The sequence below is a fragment of the Coturnix japonica genome, chromosome 1, assembly GCF_001577835.2.
Source record: "Coturnix japonica isolate 7356 chromosome 1, Coturnix japonica 2.1, whole genome shotgun sequence".
NCBI classification, from domain to species: domain Eukaryota; kingdom Metazoa; phylum Chordata; class Aves; order Galliformes; family Phasianidae; genus Coturnix; species Coturnix japonica.
Genome location: NC_029516.1, coordinates 90,713,008 through 90,729,430, shown reverse-complemented (window position 1 = coordinate 90,729,430; position 16,423 = coordinate 90,713,008). Strand labels below are relative to the sequence as shown.

The window sequence follows — 16,423 nt, the reverse complement described above, 5'->3', positions numbered from 1 at the left end:
GTTTTATTTCAACATTTGAGCAGAACCCATGTTCACATTCTACCTGCTCACAGAATGTAGATAGCTAGCAATATTTCATATTTTACAAAATAATACTTTCCTTAAAAGTAAAAACACCATTTATTGTTTGTTTGTTTTTTCTCTTCCTTGGGAATATTAATGGTGTATTTCACCATTTCACTAACATTTTTGTTATTTTCCCACCAAAATGTTTTCATAAAGATTATAATGACTTCTGAGACAAGAGATATACTCAAGGTCAAACGTAGTTTCCAAGTGCCCTTCATCTCATTTACTACCCATGTCTATAACCACAGATGAGAAGAAATTATATCATGAAGATTACCAAGGACCTTCCAGGGAAAAGGAAAGGATCACATTAACACTGATATAGGTGAACAAGAAAACACAACACGTTAAAAGACTGTTTCTTCTACAATTTCTTTTGTTAGATAGTTATACGCCCTGTCAGTAAAGATACAGGGAACAGTTCCCACTAAACTTTATTACTGTAAATTATCTCCACAAATTAAAATAATTACTGTGTTTTCTGTAGGACTATTCCCATGAGTAAACATTACCAGTTCAGGACTCGTATGTTTGAATTATATTTCAGCCCTTGTTAATTTATTTCTACTAGCGTATTGTTACTCTGAAGACCAGGCTTTAATATAATATCATTTAAGCGGTGAAAGAATTACATTCTCTTAGTCCATGCAATATTAACCAAGTACATTTGCATAGTAAATACGGTGAACTAAAACTAAATGTTGACAACCTTTCTTCTCTGTTAGGTGTCTTAGACTAAGTAGCAAATTATCTATGGAAATTTTGAGTAATGTTGACACAACAGCTCAGATGCCCCCATTCATCATCCATGGGACCATCCCCATAACTCACTATGCACATGCAAGGGGGGAGGGACCACATGCTATTGGGGTCTCGAGAATGTAATGAATATGTATCTGAATTCCTGATTATGTATTAGTTCAGCCTATATCTATAGCATGCTTTCTCCTAACAGTGTGCAAGTTAGGTGGAGCTATCCCCCTTGCACGAGGGTGTATGCACATCACTGATTACCTGCTTTATAAGTACTTTGTGGTTATAGAGTTTGATTTCCGCACATCAAAGCAGCCAGGGATCAGATTAGGAAAGCAAAAAACCCAGATAGAATTAAATCTCCCCTAATAGGACAGGCAGAGAGGTCTATTCAGCCTACAGAGCAGAAGACTTCCACAAGAAGGGGGCCTACAGAAAAGCTGGGGAGTGGCTTTTCATAAGGGCAGGTAGTGACAGGAAAAGGGGAAATGGTTTTAAACTGGAAGGGGGTTGATTTAGACTAGATATTAGGAAGAAATCTGTTACTGTGAGAGTGGTGAGAAACTGGAACGGGTTGTCCAGTGTGGTTGTGAATGCTTCCTCCCTGGAAGCATTCAAGGCCAGGGTGGATGGAATTTTGAGCAACCTGATCTAGTGGAAGGTATCCCTGCCTATAGCAGGGGTTGGAACTAGATGGTCTCTAAGGTCCCTTCCAAATCAAATCATTCTGTGATTCTATGAAATACTGGATCAAGTTTGTTCCCTCCAGAATATAATCACTGAGCTCCTTCCATCTTTTTTTCCATACCCATCACATTTCATATCACAGACTTCAGGGACCTTTCCTACTTATCAATTTACAACCTCTCACCAGAAGCAGAAAACAAAACAAAACAAGTAATGTTTTCTACTCACACAGAATATATAGCCTAGTAAGAAATAAAAATAAAACAAAACAAAACAAAATAAAATAAAATAAAATAAATACAATAAAATAAAGCCAAACATAGAAAAAAATAATAATAACAGGGAAGGGGAACAGAAGTCAATACTGCTCACTTGGTTTCTGAAAAACTTATATTTAAATGTTCTCACTCAAAATCCAGTATAGAGTACACTAACCTGAAAAGCTTTTGTAAAATCTGCATGAAAGATAACGAATGGTGTAAAACATTTGGCTGTCCCAGTGACAGGCAAACTAAAGGAAAATTCAAAAGGTAGTCTCTGATCAGCACAGACAAGTGTCTTTCCAAGACACTTAGCATGTACACATACTGTAATACTCATAAAGCACTGAATAAGCACATCTGTAAACAGAGAGTTTCTTTCATAACAGGATAAAATACCAGTACTGTTTTTTCTTGCAGGAAGGACACATTAAGAGAAAAATTTAACTCCATGTTTGCCTCATGACATGTAAGTATAAAAGTGTCAGTCAAAAGCAGCTAGCACTTAAAAGTCAGTAACATTATTTAAAGACTCCATAGGAGATTAATAACTGGTGTTCATTCTAGTGACATCATCAAAACATGCACATGAAATTAAAAAACAGTTCCATATTACAAAATACATTACATGTTCCAAAAAATATAAACAACACTTCAAACTTATTCAATGAATCATTTGAATAGGGTAGAGTTGTTTGAAGTCTTCTAATCTCCTTCTGAATAAAAATTTAATTGAAATGCAGAATTAGGATTATAATCGTGTTTAAGATGTGCTGTTTTCACAGAAAGATAAAATGTTAGTTTTGTTATTAGAACTGCTAATCTGTATTTGTTATTTATTTAGTGCATAACTGTATATGTTTTTTACCTAAAGCATACCAGTGCAAAAGTTGTAATATTTTTATCTGCATTTCTTGGAGAAATAGACTAATTGCATCGATTTTGATTTTGCTCAGATATGAAGAAATGAAATGAATATGGTATTTTATGTTCTTAATTTATCTCATTTTCATAGTAACCAGAGTACAGTTGCATTTCTGTGCATTTTCACTTACTATGATGATTTATGTATTTTATATATATATTATCCTAGTAATTTACTAGTATTATACTAGTAATTAATGCTGAATCTAGTTTTAGAAGTTAAGAGGATAACTAAACAGCAAACGGCTTTGAAATTCAGTGAAGTAATTAAGATTGCACAGATAACTTCGTGGAGTGTTACATGAAATTGTGACAGAAAAAAAAAAATATAAAAAGAAATGTTCTATGATGTGCAGAACTCAACTCAACTTACCTAAACCAACTTATTTCTGGTGGAGGCGACCCAGTGGCTCTGCAGAACAAAGTTACGGCTTCTCCTCGATCTGCAGTGGCATTAAAGGATTTCTGTAGCACAGTAATTACAGGGGGAACTGGAAAATAAAATATTATTTCCTGTTAATGGAAAATAGAAAATTCTATGTTTCCAAAGAAATTTAAAGCACAGGATCCTTTGCTAAATTTGGAATTTATAGTTAACACAATATGAATGAGTTATCAGTATTTCTGTGTTTTTCTTAAACAATGATAGACTTCTGATATTATCGGGACATTTATAAGTTTAAATAAGTCTTGTTCAGAAGCTTTCAATTTTCTTACAGAGCATTTTAAAGCTACTGAAGTCATACCTAGCAGTTATGTATGTACTCTGCGATACACAAGTGTTACTGCTGGTAACTTGATTATTTTCAATGAAAATATATTCTCTTTCACTCAAATACAAAGTAGACATACAACTATGCGCTGATATCAGACATTGCTTAAAAAGTAGGTGTCAATACATAGCATTATGCTGTGCTGCAATAACTTTGCCCATCTTGCATTTCAAGGTGTCACACAGAAAGCATTTCATTGATTTTAGACAGCTTGTAGTGCATTCTAACATTTAGACCTGAAATTATGGCTAGAGACATGAGACAATGAATCAAACCTTCCTGAAAAGCAGCAGCTTCTTCTCTGCTCACAACTAAGAACTACAGGACCATGACTCAATCCAGCAAATTAGTTTAGCATTTCAGTCTTCCCAGAGATACTGTGATGACAATTAAATCAAATATCCATTTTCTTACAGTTCTTTCTGGGAAGCTAAGTCTGTTTATCTTGGTTCTGTGCTTTTATGTACAACTAAAGAATGAATCTAAAAGACGAAAAGCTAAATGGATTCAGATATAATAAGCAAGATACTAGCAAGTCTCTCATGTTTCTAACTTGAAGCAAAATGGTGAAGTCCAGACCGATTTAAGTCCAACTCACTGATAGTGTCTTTTATCTTTTCACTGCAGAACACTGAATTTTTTGTTTCTTTCTAATTTTCAGTTTTTATCTAAAAATGATTTGTGTTCAGGTTAAATACACTCACTTTTATCTCTGAATATCTATTTATTCCCATATAAATTAAGTGGAAAATAGCTCTTAATTGATACCACTCTACAGAAGCAACAGTATTAGAAACTCTCAGCTGGAAACCAATTTCTCTCAGAACACTACAGAACTCCAAATTCTAGACTGAAGTGAGTGCTGGCACTCTTGTCCACAGAAATAACAAAAGAAAATATACACATTAAATAAATAAAAAAAGAAAAGAAAATTGTTTGGATCTAATCTACCCATAGAAGATGTGATCTAGGACTACAGTTTGAAATCTGATGTTTCGGGTTTCACTCTCACTCACCTCAATGGCATGTATCACATAAAAGTGAAAGGTGTTCAAAATGTAGGTTTGTATACATATATACAAATAGTAGTAGAATAAAATGTCATTCGGCATATTCAATATTATCAAGTGTTGAAACAGTTGGAATGTACAGAGGAGCCAAGGGGTAATTTGCTTAAAAACAAACAGTTATTTGTTTAAGGGACTTAGCTGCATGAGGCACATACTGTTATATTTTATCACAACACACAATTTAACCACCCATTTGCTTCTCACTGTCCACACATTGTCTAAAAAATCCTAGAGTTCTCTTTCAAATGTTGCTGCTTGACTGAATGGATTAAGTAATGTGTGCCAGACTGCAATTAACTGAGAATTTAACTTATATAACAACTTATGTAAACTGAGATGCTCAGAGGAAAAAACATTTTAAACTTGGGATTTAACAGCACAATGGAAGAAGCTTCATTGAAAAGCTGACATTAGCCATAATGCGTGGATAAAAAATGCTCTTTACAAACTTTGTCCTTTCTAGACAATATATGAAGAGACATTTACTTTTCAACATGCCAACCCTGAATTTAAGAGAGAGGGTGAACTAAATGCTCTGTTTTGTCCACATATTTTCATATTCCTTCCTACAGTTTTTTAAGAAACTACTAAACTGTTAAAAAGCCATTTATCAGATAACTCACTTTAGCCTACATTAAAAATAAAATGGTAAGGATCTATACACAATACTTCCTAATAAAATATATTCATGACTTTTGGGATGATTCTGAGCAGAAGTAATTAATAAAACAAGTACAATGGAGTAAAGATAAATAACTATGAAAAATCAAAAGGGTTTTATCAGTAAACGACATTACGAATGAAAAATACACTGAAATAAACAACTACATAATGTAATCTGAAACTCAAGTTTCACAGTGATTGTTAGTATTCTTCAAATGGTTAATAAGAACAATTGAGCTTGTGCATAATAATATACTCTGATACTATGAAATGCAATGAATTTTACTTATATACTGTAACAGATATTTTTTATTTTTTTATTTTTTAATAGCAAGCAATTACTTTTAAGGGAAAACAATACTGAACAAACATGAAAGCCGTATTAGTCAATTTAATGAGGACTGTTAGAAAATGGTATATTTTAAAATTAAGGCGATGATAATCAGCTAAATTAAGAAGTCAACTAAGTAACTTTTACTCCTTACCATTCACAATGACTATTATATCCCGGAAGTCAATCTCTCCTCTGGCTTCCACTCTTCCTTCACAGCGGTATACACCTTCATCACTTTTATTGATGTTAAGAATTTGAAGATTATTGTTTGCTAATATTGCATATCGACCTAGAAAGTCATGTAAAAGATGAAGTGGTGTTAACTGTCTTTACCTCATAACACAAAACTAACACAGTGTTTATATTCCAAAAGAGCTAAGAGTTTGTTCATAGAACATACATATGAAAAATTTAGTTGTGCTTCATCTGATAGAGGTTTACAGGACACTGGTAGCCTCAAAGAGTTAACATTAATTATCTCTTAGTTTCTTAAAGTCAGCCTTGAAAATTAGAGCCACTACATACAATAACGCAAAACCAAATGAATTTATTTTTTTCTTTTCAGTTGTTTTGCAATTCCCAGAGAAGATGTTTTGAAAAGTTGCAATCTCTCTTTTTTTTTTTTTTACCTCTGGTAAACTTTTTGTTAAAGGTAAATGGTTAATGTGTGAGGCAGATGAGAGAAACAGAGAACATTTCTTTAAGATGCTGAAACACTGAGGGTTCATTTATCAATGGGAAAAAGGAATGGGGATGTTGACTGCTTACTTTTTCAACTCTTGATGAAGAATAATAAAATGGATACAGTAGAATCCTAGAATCCTCCAAGTTGGAAGGAACCTTTAAAGGTCATCTAGTCCAACTTCCCTGCAGTGAACAGGGACATCCACAGCTCAATCAGGATGCTCAGAGCCTGGTCCAGACTGACCCTGAAATTCTCCAGGTACAAAGCATCAAACACATCTCTGAGCAACCTGTGCCAGTACCTTACCACTCTCACTGTAAAAGATTTCTTCCTTATATGCAATCTAAATCTCCCCTCTTTTAGTTTGAAACCATTTCCCCTGGTTCTTCATCAAAGACCCTGTTAAAGAAGGAGTCTGTTTCCTTCTTTCCTGCAGTTCCCCTTTAGATACTGAAAGGCCACTATCAGGTCACCTTGCAGCCTTTTCTTCTCCAGGCTGAACAGACCCAACTCTTTCATCCTGTTCTTTGGTCATTTCTGTGGTCCTCCTCTGGATACACTCCAACAGGTTCATGTCTTTTCTGCACCGAGGACTTCACATCTTGGACGTAGTAGGGGTGTACCACAGGTGAGAACTCACCAGTGCAGAGTAGAGGGGCAGGATCACCTCCCTCAGCCTGCTGGACACACTCCTTTTGATGCAGCCCAGGATACAGTTGGCTTTCTGGACTGCAAGGGCAGACTGTGGGTTTATGCCTTGCTTTCCATCTACCAATACCCCCAGGTCTTTTTTGACTTTTGAAAGGTTTGTGTTCAAACCTTTCATCTCTCGGCTTGTATTGGTAGTATGAGTTGCCCTGATTCAGGTGCAATATCTTCCACTTGGCATTGTTGAACCTCATGAGGTTCCTTCTCATGGGCCCACATCTCAAAACTGTCTAGGACTCTCTGAATGGCTCCCTGTCCCTTGGGCATATCAACTGCACCCATAGCTTATCATCATTCGTAAACATGCTGATGATGCACTCTACCCTACTATCCATGTCACTGATGAAGATATTAAGGAATACTGGTCCTAGCACCAATTCCTGGAAGACACCACTCATCACTCATCTCCATCCAGACACTGAGCGATTGACCACCACTCTCTGGGTTCAATCCTGCAGTCAGTTCTTCATCCACCCAACAGTCCAGTCAATAAATCCACAGCTTTTCAATTTGGAGAAAATCATGTTGTGAGATACTGTGCCTTACTTAAGTCCAAATAGATGATACCGGTGGCTCTTCCCTTGTTCTTGCAGTGACACCGTCATAGAAGGTCATCAGGTTGCTCAAGTAGGATTTGCCTTTGGTGAAGCCATGCTGGTTCTGTTGTTTCACCTCCATGTCTTCCAGGAGAATCTGCTTCATAATCTCTCCTGGTAGAGAGATGAGACTGACAAGTTGGTAGTTTCCAGGGTCATCCTTTTCACCCTTTTTAAAAATGGGTATGATGTTGCCTTTTTGCCAGTCACCAGGGACTTCACCTGATTGCCATGACTTTTCAAATATCACTGAGAGTGGCTTGGTGACTATGTCAGTCAGTTTCCTCAGGACTCTGGGATATATCTCATCCAGACCCAGAGATTTGCAGATGTTCAGTTTCCTCAGGTGGTCACGAATCTGATCTTCACTAACAGTGGGAGGGACACTGCTTCCCCGGTCCCCTCATTCCAATCCAATTGTTTGAGGGCTGGGTGATAAGCTGTTATCAGAGAAGACTGAGGTAAAAAAAAAAAACTGTTGAGTACTTTGAGTTAGCCTTCTCCTTATCTGTAGTTACCAGTTTGCCAGTGTCACTTACTTGGCAGGGGGGTACACACTCCTGGACTTTCCTTTTCTGGTTGAGGTACCTGTAGAAGCCTTTCTTGTTCTTCTTGGCACCCCTTGCCAAGTTTAGTTCAAGCTGGACCTCAGCTTTCCTGACCTTGTCTCTACACAGCCTAGCAGCTAATAGTTTTACTCTCACAAGTAAAGCAGGTATTATAAAGTAATAGCATTTTATTCTATCTTAAATAGAAATTTTGCAGCATGGACTTATGATTACTTCAGTTTTGCAAATCTTAACATCATCTGTATTATTAGGCTCCATTTCTAGAGAGACAAACTTCTTCTCCAAGAAGGCCAATTTACAGAATCAGAGAGATTCACTTTCAACTGATCCTATAGTCTAGCTATTAGAAGTGTAGCCTAAACATATCACCTACATCCCCTACAGTTTGTATCTTAAATGTAGTTTACACTTATATAAGTTAATGCTCACAGCAGTGCAACAAGTCTTTCTACCTATAAGACTCAGAGCTAATGTGCAAGTATACCGAAGTCCACACAGTGTTTGATCGGTAAATCCTACACTCTGAGGAAGCATCACAGCTTTACCAGCATGGAGAATTTTATCTGGGTATGTCTTTAAAACATGTTCAGCTCTTACATGCATGGTAGCCCAGGAAGAATAGTTCCTGCAGAATAGTTCCAAATAATCTTATGAACTTTTGGACCTTCATGTTATATCTACAGAAAATTCCTAATTTGAGAAAAAGAAGGAAGGACACTATAGCATATGGATTCTAAACAGACCACAGCGCCTGGATAAACTCCACTTAACTGATGGGCTAGTCAAAATGCATTCTCCATTATAATGTCATTTTCTTTAAGGACAACATTTCAATGTGAGTTAAAATGTATAACTTAAAGAGTTACCAAAATACTAACTGTCAGCAAGAGTTGTTATTTCTTCATTCCGATACAGCCAGCTGACAATGGGAGCAGGTGAACTAGTAACACGGCAAACAACTTCTGCAACTTCTCCCTGCCTGAACTCCTGTGGTGATACTATGTCCCGAAAAGTGAGCTTTTCTAAAAAGGAAGAAAACAGAATACCATTAGTACTTTCCAGTTCACTCAGCACTGAAGTTAACTGTGATATCAAGTCAGATGCTGTTACGTATTAAGACTTCATCTTGGAGAACAGTACAGAATTATTTCCATAATACATTTTTCTAAGATAGAATTCAAAATGGTCCTGAAGATAGAACATTCACTCTATCTGTATGAATGATTTTACAATCATTTGGCATTACGAAAACATTTTATTTATATAAACTGAAAGTGCTTTTAAAGTATGTTTTTCATTGTTTTCAATGTTCCATAATCCAGTTTTGAAGCTGTAGTCTTTCAGAGGTCTACCCATTCAGGTTAATAGTCCTTTTCATTCTCTTCTATTTCTCATGATTTTATTTTGAATGAATTCCCCATGTTCCTGTCCCATCTAGAGGCCTACCGAAACCACCTGGAAAAGTCTTATTAGAAAGGTGGAACTAAAGACTCACTGACTATGATAAATTATCAGCTGAGTAAAATGTAAGTTAAAAAACAATGGAAAAATACATGGGAAAAAAAATGCTATTATTGTCATAAGAATTTGTAGGTTTTTTTAGGTAAGCACTAGGATTCTGGAGGATTCTGATAAATCTTTTTTTGTTATTCTGGTTCCAAATAATCACACTTAATATTTAGTTTTATTAATGAGTTTAAAAAGTTCAGTATTATGAGAATACAGCAGGAGAACTTCAACATGGCATTAAACCACGGCCTCATCCAAGATGTAACACAGAAAATAATTGCAAAAGAATTCTGCTAGAATTTCTTGCATGCAGAAGAGACAAGCTGACATGTTCCCTAGATTCAAACATTGTCAATTCCATTCAAAAGGATACTTTGGAGAATGTAAGCAAATGCAATTCTTTCTATATTGATATAAGCACAGCCTTAAATAACCCATATGGTTTCCACAGTAGAGTGAGCGAGCTTTTGTTATATACACATCTTGCCCATGTTTATAAAGTATTTGTTTAACATATTTGTAGCATTTGACTACATTTACACCTCAGAAGAAAAACATATGCAAGTTACATAGTACATCCTGCTTTTTCCTTAGAATACATTACAAATACAAACAATGACACTTTTATATGTTAGTATTCATAAACATTACCATTTCTTGCATTGGTCTTTGGCTTGTCTATCCTCAGGATTTTTTAAATTACTACATGTACATACTTCAAAAGATTTCAGCTATGCTCAGCTCCCTGCTAACGGAGTGGTGACTGGCAGCTTTAAGTATAAAAATGAATTCCACAGAACTTGCAGTCCTTTGAACTGTCAGCTTTCAAGTCATCATGTAACTGCTTGTAACTGCTATCATCATTCTAATGGTTGTTTTATCAATAGCTTTTTTTTTCTTTTTTTTTTTTTTTTAAAGTGTATCTTTTGTTATCTGAATTATCTGTACCTTTCAGAAGCAACGGTTTATGATTCCACTCATTTTCTGTCACAAGGCAATTCCTTAACATTTAATCCAACCACAAATGTAAATTTTATGGAAGACTACTTTCCAATGAAATTACTGAAGAATTCACCTGAAAGGATGTCAGCAAATGTCCCCTTGTTTCATCCAGACTTCCCTTAGCTTATATCTTTTCACTGTATGTATTTAATATTAGCTTTTAGTCATTTTTATTAATCTAAAGAATATAGCATACTGCAAATGAAAGGAAATTGGGAAAAAAAAAAAAAAAAACCAAACACAAAACCCACAAATTCTCAGAGAATCTCTAGCCACAATAGAATGTATTTGCTTTTCAAATATATTCAATTAGTTGCTAGCAACTGAAATGCATCTTAGCTGTTTACCATATTAAGCTTCAATGCTTTATATCAAGATTCCATTGCAAGGTCAAGAATTTGAGAAGGCTGATATAAAACTAACAAGTTAACTCTAAACTTCACTTAATGAATAATATACTTTTTCCTTCTTCTTTATTTACGTACATATCGATAGTAGGTTGTGTATGTATTTGTACTTATAAGTAAGGCTGAAAAAATTTTATTTTCTAATAGTTCCTCCTCCACAAGGGACCCCACAGAAATGGTATTTTAATAGACAAACAGAAAGTAATCTGAAGTATTATAAAGTCTTCTTTTTCATTGTGAACTAAACAGCAGGAGACACAATTATTTGGGAGATACACTCCAGAGCCTGGAACAATAATTTGATAGGCTTTGATTTCTCAATAGTAGTGGCTCTCAAATCATTTCCTTTTGTGATTTACTTGATATTACTATACTTACGATAAATTTCCAAAACAACAGTAGCTTCCTGAGTTTGTCCTTTAGCATCTGTTGCTTGACATCGATATATACCAGCATCTTCTATATCTGCATTATAAATGATTAGGCGTGATCGAACACCTTCTTTCTGAACAACCACTCTTTGACTAGAAACAATTTTCTCTCCTTGCGGGTTGTACCAATCTATGTTGTCAGGCTCACCAATGGCTGCAAAATAAACAAAAAATGAATAAATAACATCCAACATTATAAGTTCAAGGAGACATTAAGTAATGCATATGCACAATCTCTATGCAATGTCATAGACTGCTGAACTGCGAGGAGTTCTGAGAAACTCTGCAGAAAGCTAAGAAAAGTAAAACTGCAGACAAAGGTTATGATTGTTGATACAGGTTAATTAATAACATAATAAATTCATGAGGAAAAAATAAACACAGAAACATAAAATTTGAAAGGAAGTCTGGTCAGCAATCACTTTGTCTTATAATTGATCATATATCATTCTCAATGAATGTTCACAAATCAACAATATTAAGAATTAATTTCAGGCTGCAGAAAAAGGCAAGCTCTTCTGACTTACTTCTGTCACTATGGAAAGTACTCTCTAAGGACAAAACACCTTAGCCTACTAGCTTATTAAATCGTTGGTTTATACAAGTAAAAGTATTTTAACCAAATAAGAACTGTGGTAGATATAAATTATCCATACAAATATAGACAAATTTCAAACTAAGTGATATAGTTTGTTGGAATCTGAAATCAATAATTTCTAGACTGCAAACATGTAATCAGTGAAGATCTATTTCTCACAATTCTCACAAGTCAATATGAATTTATAAAAAATATGCCAATTAAAGTTAGTACTGTGAATTGATTTGTTCACTTTCAAATTATGCATAAGGTTGAAAATCTGAGAAAAAAAATATTTCAAACTAACATTAATACATACCTGTACACGTGAAGAATTTGGATTCACCCACACTGAGTTCAACTTTACTAAGAGAAATGGAAACCTGAAGAAGAGCTGAAAAATAAAAAGTATTTTTGTGAACACATTCTCATTCAATGTTTAGATTTTACATTTCGCATTTTCTTATTTTATACAGTGTACTCTATAAGCTGTATACCAAATTCAGCATTGTGTCCTCTGGAGTATATAGAATAAACAGGCTCCAGAAAGCTGCCAGGGCTGCCAGCCAAGGCTAATCCCCATAAACTCTGGATGAGCAGGCAGGCAGGTCATCCTCCACCTTGCAGTCAGTAACAAGTGGAGTACCACAGGGCTAAATTTCAAAATTTAGCATCTTTATCAATAACCTGGATGAGGTCATTAAACTAGAAAGACTGGAAGAATGCATCAGTAGGAACATCATGATATTCAGCAAGGATAAATGCTAAGTTTTGCAACTGATAGGATATATATATAACCAAGTGGGAGTCATTCAAGCTAAGGACAGCCACAGACGACAAGTATGCACAGGCAGCAGCAGAAGCCAACTGAGTTTTATTCACAGGATCGTGACTGAGGAGTTAATGCAGTTTAGTAGATGGCAGAAAGCAACAAACACCTCTTCTTGGTGCTCTTCATGCCAAATGCAGAGTACTACGTACAGCCTCCCCCAACCCTAACCCCAGTAATATGAGAATGATTTTAAACTTCACTGAGTGAAGCTAAGTGAAGGTTGACATGGTGGGTGTAGCTGGATACTCAATGAATGAGGAGAGGTTGGGGGGACTTGTTTAAACTGAAGAGGGAGCTACAGAAGAACTGAACAGTCAACTGCTCATGCCTGTGAGAAGCTATTAAAAAGACAGATGAAAGGCAACTGACAAATTGAAAGCATAAGGAAAAACTTCTTCACGGTGTATTGGAGCAGGCTGCCTAGAAAGACTGTATTCTCAGTTATTGCAAGTTTCAGGAGCTTGCTGGATAAAGCCTTGCAGAATCTGGTCTTTGACTGTGCTATGTGCAGGTTACTGAACTAGAGACTTCCTGAGCTACCTTCAAAGCTGAATTATCTTATGATTCTATAACCCTGTGAATAACCCCAACACAGCCAGTATTATTGGCAAAGGGTTTTTTAATGCAAAATAACTATGCAATTTTCAGCCTGGATATGCACAAACTAGGCCAGATTTGAATTTGTGTTTAACAGTTATGTCATGAACAAAGACCAAAAAGTCAAACAAAACTGTGATATCTGATCTTCAACTATGTAAATGCAACAGATGAAGAAATAAGCAACATCCAGAATTTAAGAAACTGTTATAAGAGGTGAAAAACAAAGTTAGAAAATATTTTTCCTTCATCTATATGATACATGTTTGATACTGCAGGACAATTTTGGCAAAGAGACAAACAGTTTAAAATTATTAGCAGAAGTGCAGTTATAAACACTGCGAAGATATGCTAGCTAAATCTCTGAAACAAAATGAAAATCGTATTTTCCATACACAGTACATTAGAATTTACAAAATAAAAGACCATCTGCCTGATTTTTTTTCAGACACATCCTTTCACTAGCTCTTCTTCATGTAAATAGAAAAATATTGCTTTATGCAAATAAGAATGAAAAATATCGCCCAAGTGATTTATCTAGCAATCTGCTCATATTAGGTAATCAGGCAAATAGAACAGTCTTCAGCTTAGATGGCTCACCCATCAGTTTCTTCGAGCAAGACATGCAATTAAAAGTAAATATTGCACAGAGGCAACATACCCCAAAAGTTTTACATTGCGTTCAAATGTACTTCAATAATTACATAGGTGCATTAGGTTATTATAAGCTCTGATGAAGACAGTATGCCATGCGCATACTATTCACACTAATGCTGCATGCTAACAGCTAATGAATAAGTATAAAAAGGAGTAGTTTGTACCAGACTGGTTTGAACGCCTTTGAATACACAAATGAATCCTTATTTTATCAGGTCACTGAAGCTGTTCCAAGAATTCAAGTCAGTAGAGGCTGTGTCTAGCTATGTTAAAACAAACTGAGAAATGAATAGTAGCTTCTGGCTAGATCTGACAAAGTGCTGTGTCTTCCCATGTTTCCAAGGATATTACCAAAACAGCAAAAGGTAATGTATATGTATATATATATATACATGTATATATATGTATATACATATATATAAGGCAATGCGTTAGTTGAAGATCACTTGATGCTTTCGCATGGAACACTGTGGAGCATAATGCTCCTGTAGTAGTATCTCCTGTTCTGGGAAAAAGTGAAGTTGATGAGGACTTCATTTAAGTCTTCAGTACACATGCAATTTTACATCAAAATAAAGCAGTTAGCTGCAGGTGATATAAGCAATCCTTTCCACTCTGTTCATAGTCATTACAAAAGAATTATTATCTATGCTAAGAGGATTCTGTCAAATTATTTCTTAATGGGTTTAAAAATTACTCAGGGAGATAAGTAAGAACAGTAACAAGGGGTCCATTTGTTCTGTTAAATATGAAGACAGTTGACTCTATTCATAAGATTTAATGTTTAGTAGACTATTTGATTTCAGAGCCATTTACACTAGAATACCTCACATTTCAGAACTACCATCACACACCTTTCATAGCTCTGTCTACACAGATGCATTCTGATTACAAAGAAGCGAGCATTCATCAGTATAAGCTTTGATAAAGTTTCATTACTATTGCCATGTGGCAATATACTGAAATACATATATTCAAAGCATATATATATAATTTATGCCATATCAGAAAGGAAAAAATAGACAGTATTTGGATAAAATTTGGAAATTGCTGGTTAGAGCTGTGCTCCAATCAGTTTCCAGAATGTTTTCAGAACTCCACTTCTTAAAAAAAACAAACAAAAACAGTAATGAAAACAAAATTTAAAAAAAAAAAAAATCACTTCCAAAATCCCAAAAAGCTTTGAAGTCAGTCAGTTCTATTTAAAAGTACGACACAAAACAGATAAAAACCACCAATCAAAACCAACCAAACAACAACAAACAAAGGAACTACACATTCTGCCTGCCCACTTTCCTCAGGGTAAACTTATTACAACATAATTAGCAGTTTTACACTACATCAATAGATTTGAATGCTTTTTCAAATCTGTTTTGAGGAACGAGGCAGCACTGTTCTGTGCAGGGGTCATTTTAACCTGCTGGGTTGCTGATGTACTGGAAGACAGAGGCAAAAAAAAGGAAAGGACACATGAATGAAAACAGAACATAACAGTAATGGCAAAGAAGTGATGGAGAGTACTGGGGGAGGGGGGGAAGGGGGAACACCAAGGGTGAAAAGGGTGAAAATGTAATCCCAATTGCCTATTGAAATTTAATTTACTCAGCATTTTATCATTTTGAGATACTGGTGTTTTTTTTTCCAATTTTTATTTAGCATTTAAACAATTTTTTTTCTGTTCAGATACTATTCTAACATCTCATAAGTATTATAACACTGTATTCTCAAATTTTACTATTACTATTGTTTATTGTTTACTTATGATTAAGGATACACTAACTGGTCTAATGATAGCCTGTCTTTTATTCAATGGTCCTGAAGGCTTCTGGGAAGAAGTGTAAATTTTAACACACATACCTGGAAGTTAAACTGTATCTACAATCTCAATAAACAAAAAAATAAACTCTACAGACTATAGTTAGTTTTCTGCCTTGTGGTGTAAGGGCTACTACTAAATTGTTAAGCACTGCTGCTCTACAGTATGACAGTACTGAGAAAATGAGTTAAGTTTTACCTGCCTAACATCAAGTTCCACAGTCAGGCACTTAAGACTACCTGAACTTTCCATTTCATTATATTAGCATTTATTGGTATGTATCCATAGGAAAGGGAATCCTGACACAAAGTTCTAAGGTTTTATTTGAAGTATTGTTTTCCCTGATGAGAAGAACTAGAGGTTACGTGAAGTTCAAAGTGCTTTGAGGAGTGTAACAGAGGTTGTAGTGGTGAAATGCATGATGCAAGACAACTAATATAATCCAGTGCTGAGCAACAAAGGCATAAATACTGAAGCCTCATAATGTTCTAACTGATAATCATG

At 35.2% G+C, this 16,423-nt stretch overlaps 1 protein-coding gene across 1 annotated transcript in view; it reads right to left on the bottom strand.

Annotated features, from left to right (window-relative positions):
- NCAM2 (neural cell adhesion molecule 2) overlaps positions 1 to 16,423 on the bottom strand; it is a 244,274-nt gene that overhangs the window by 111,516 nt on the left and 116,335 nt on the right. The window contains 5 exon segments of the mRNA XM_015880697.2: positions 3,067 to 3,184; positions 5,685 to 5,822; positions 8,970 to 9,113; positions 11,388 to 11,594; positions 12,337 to 12,411. Of these exon segments, the coding sequence (XP_015736183.2) occupies positions 3,067 to 3,184; positions 5,685 to 5,822; positions 8,970 to 9,113; positions 11,388 to 11,594; positions 12,337 to 12,411 (682 nt within the window).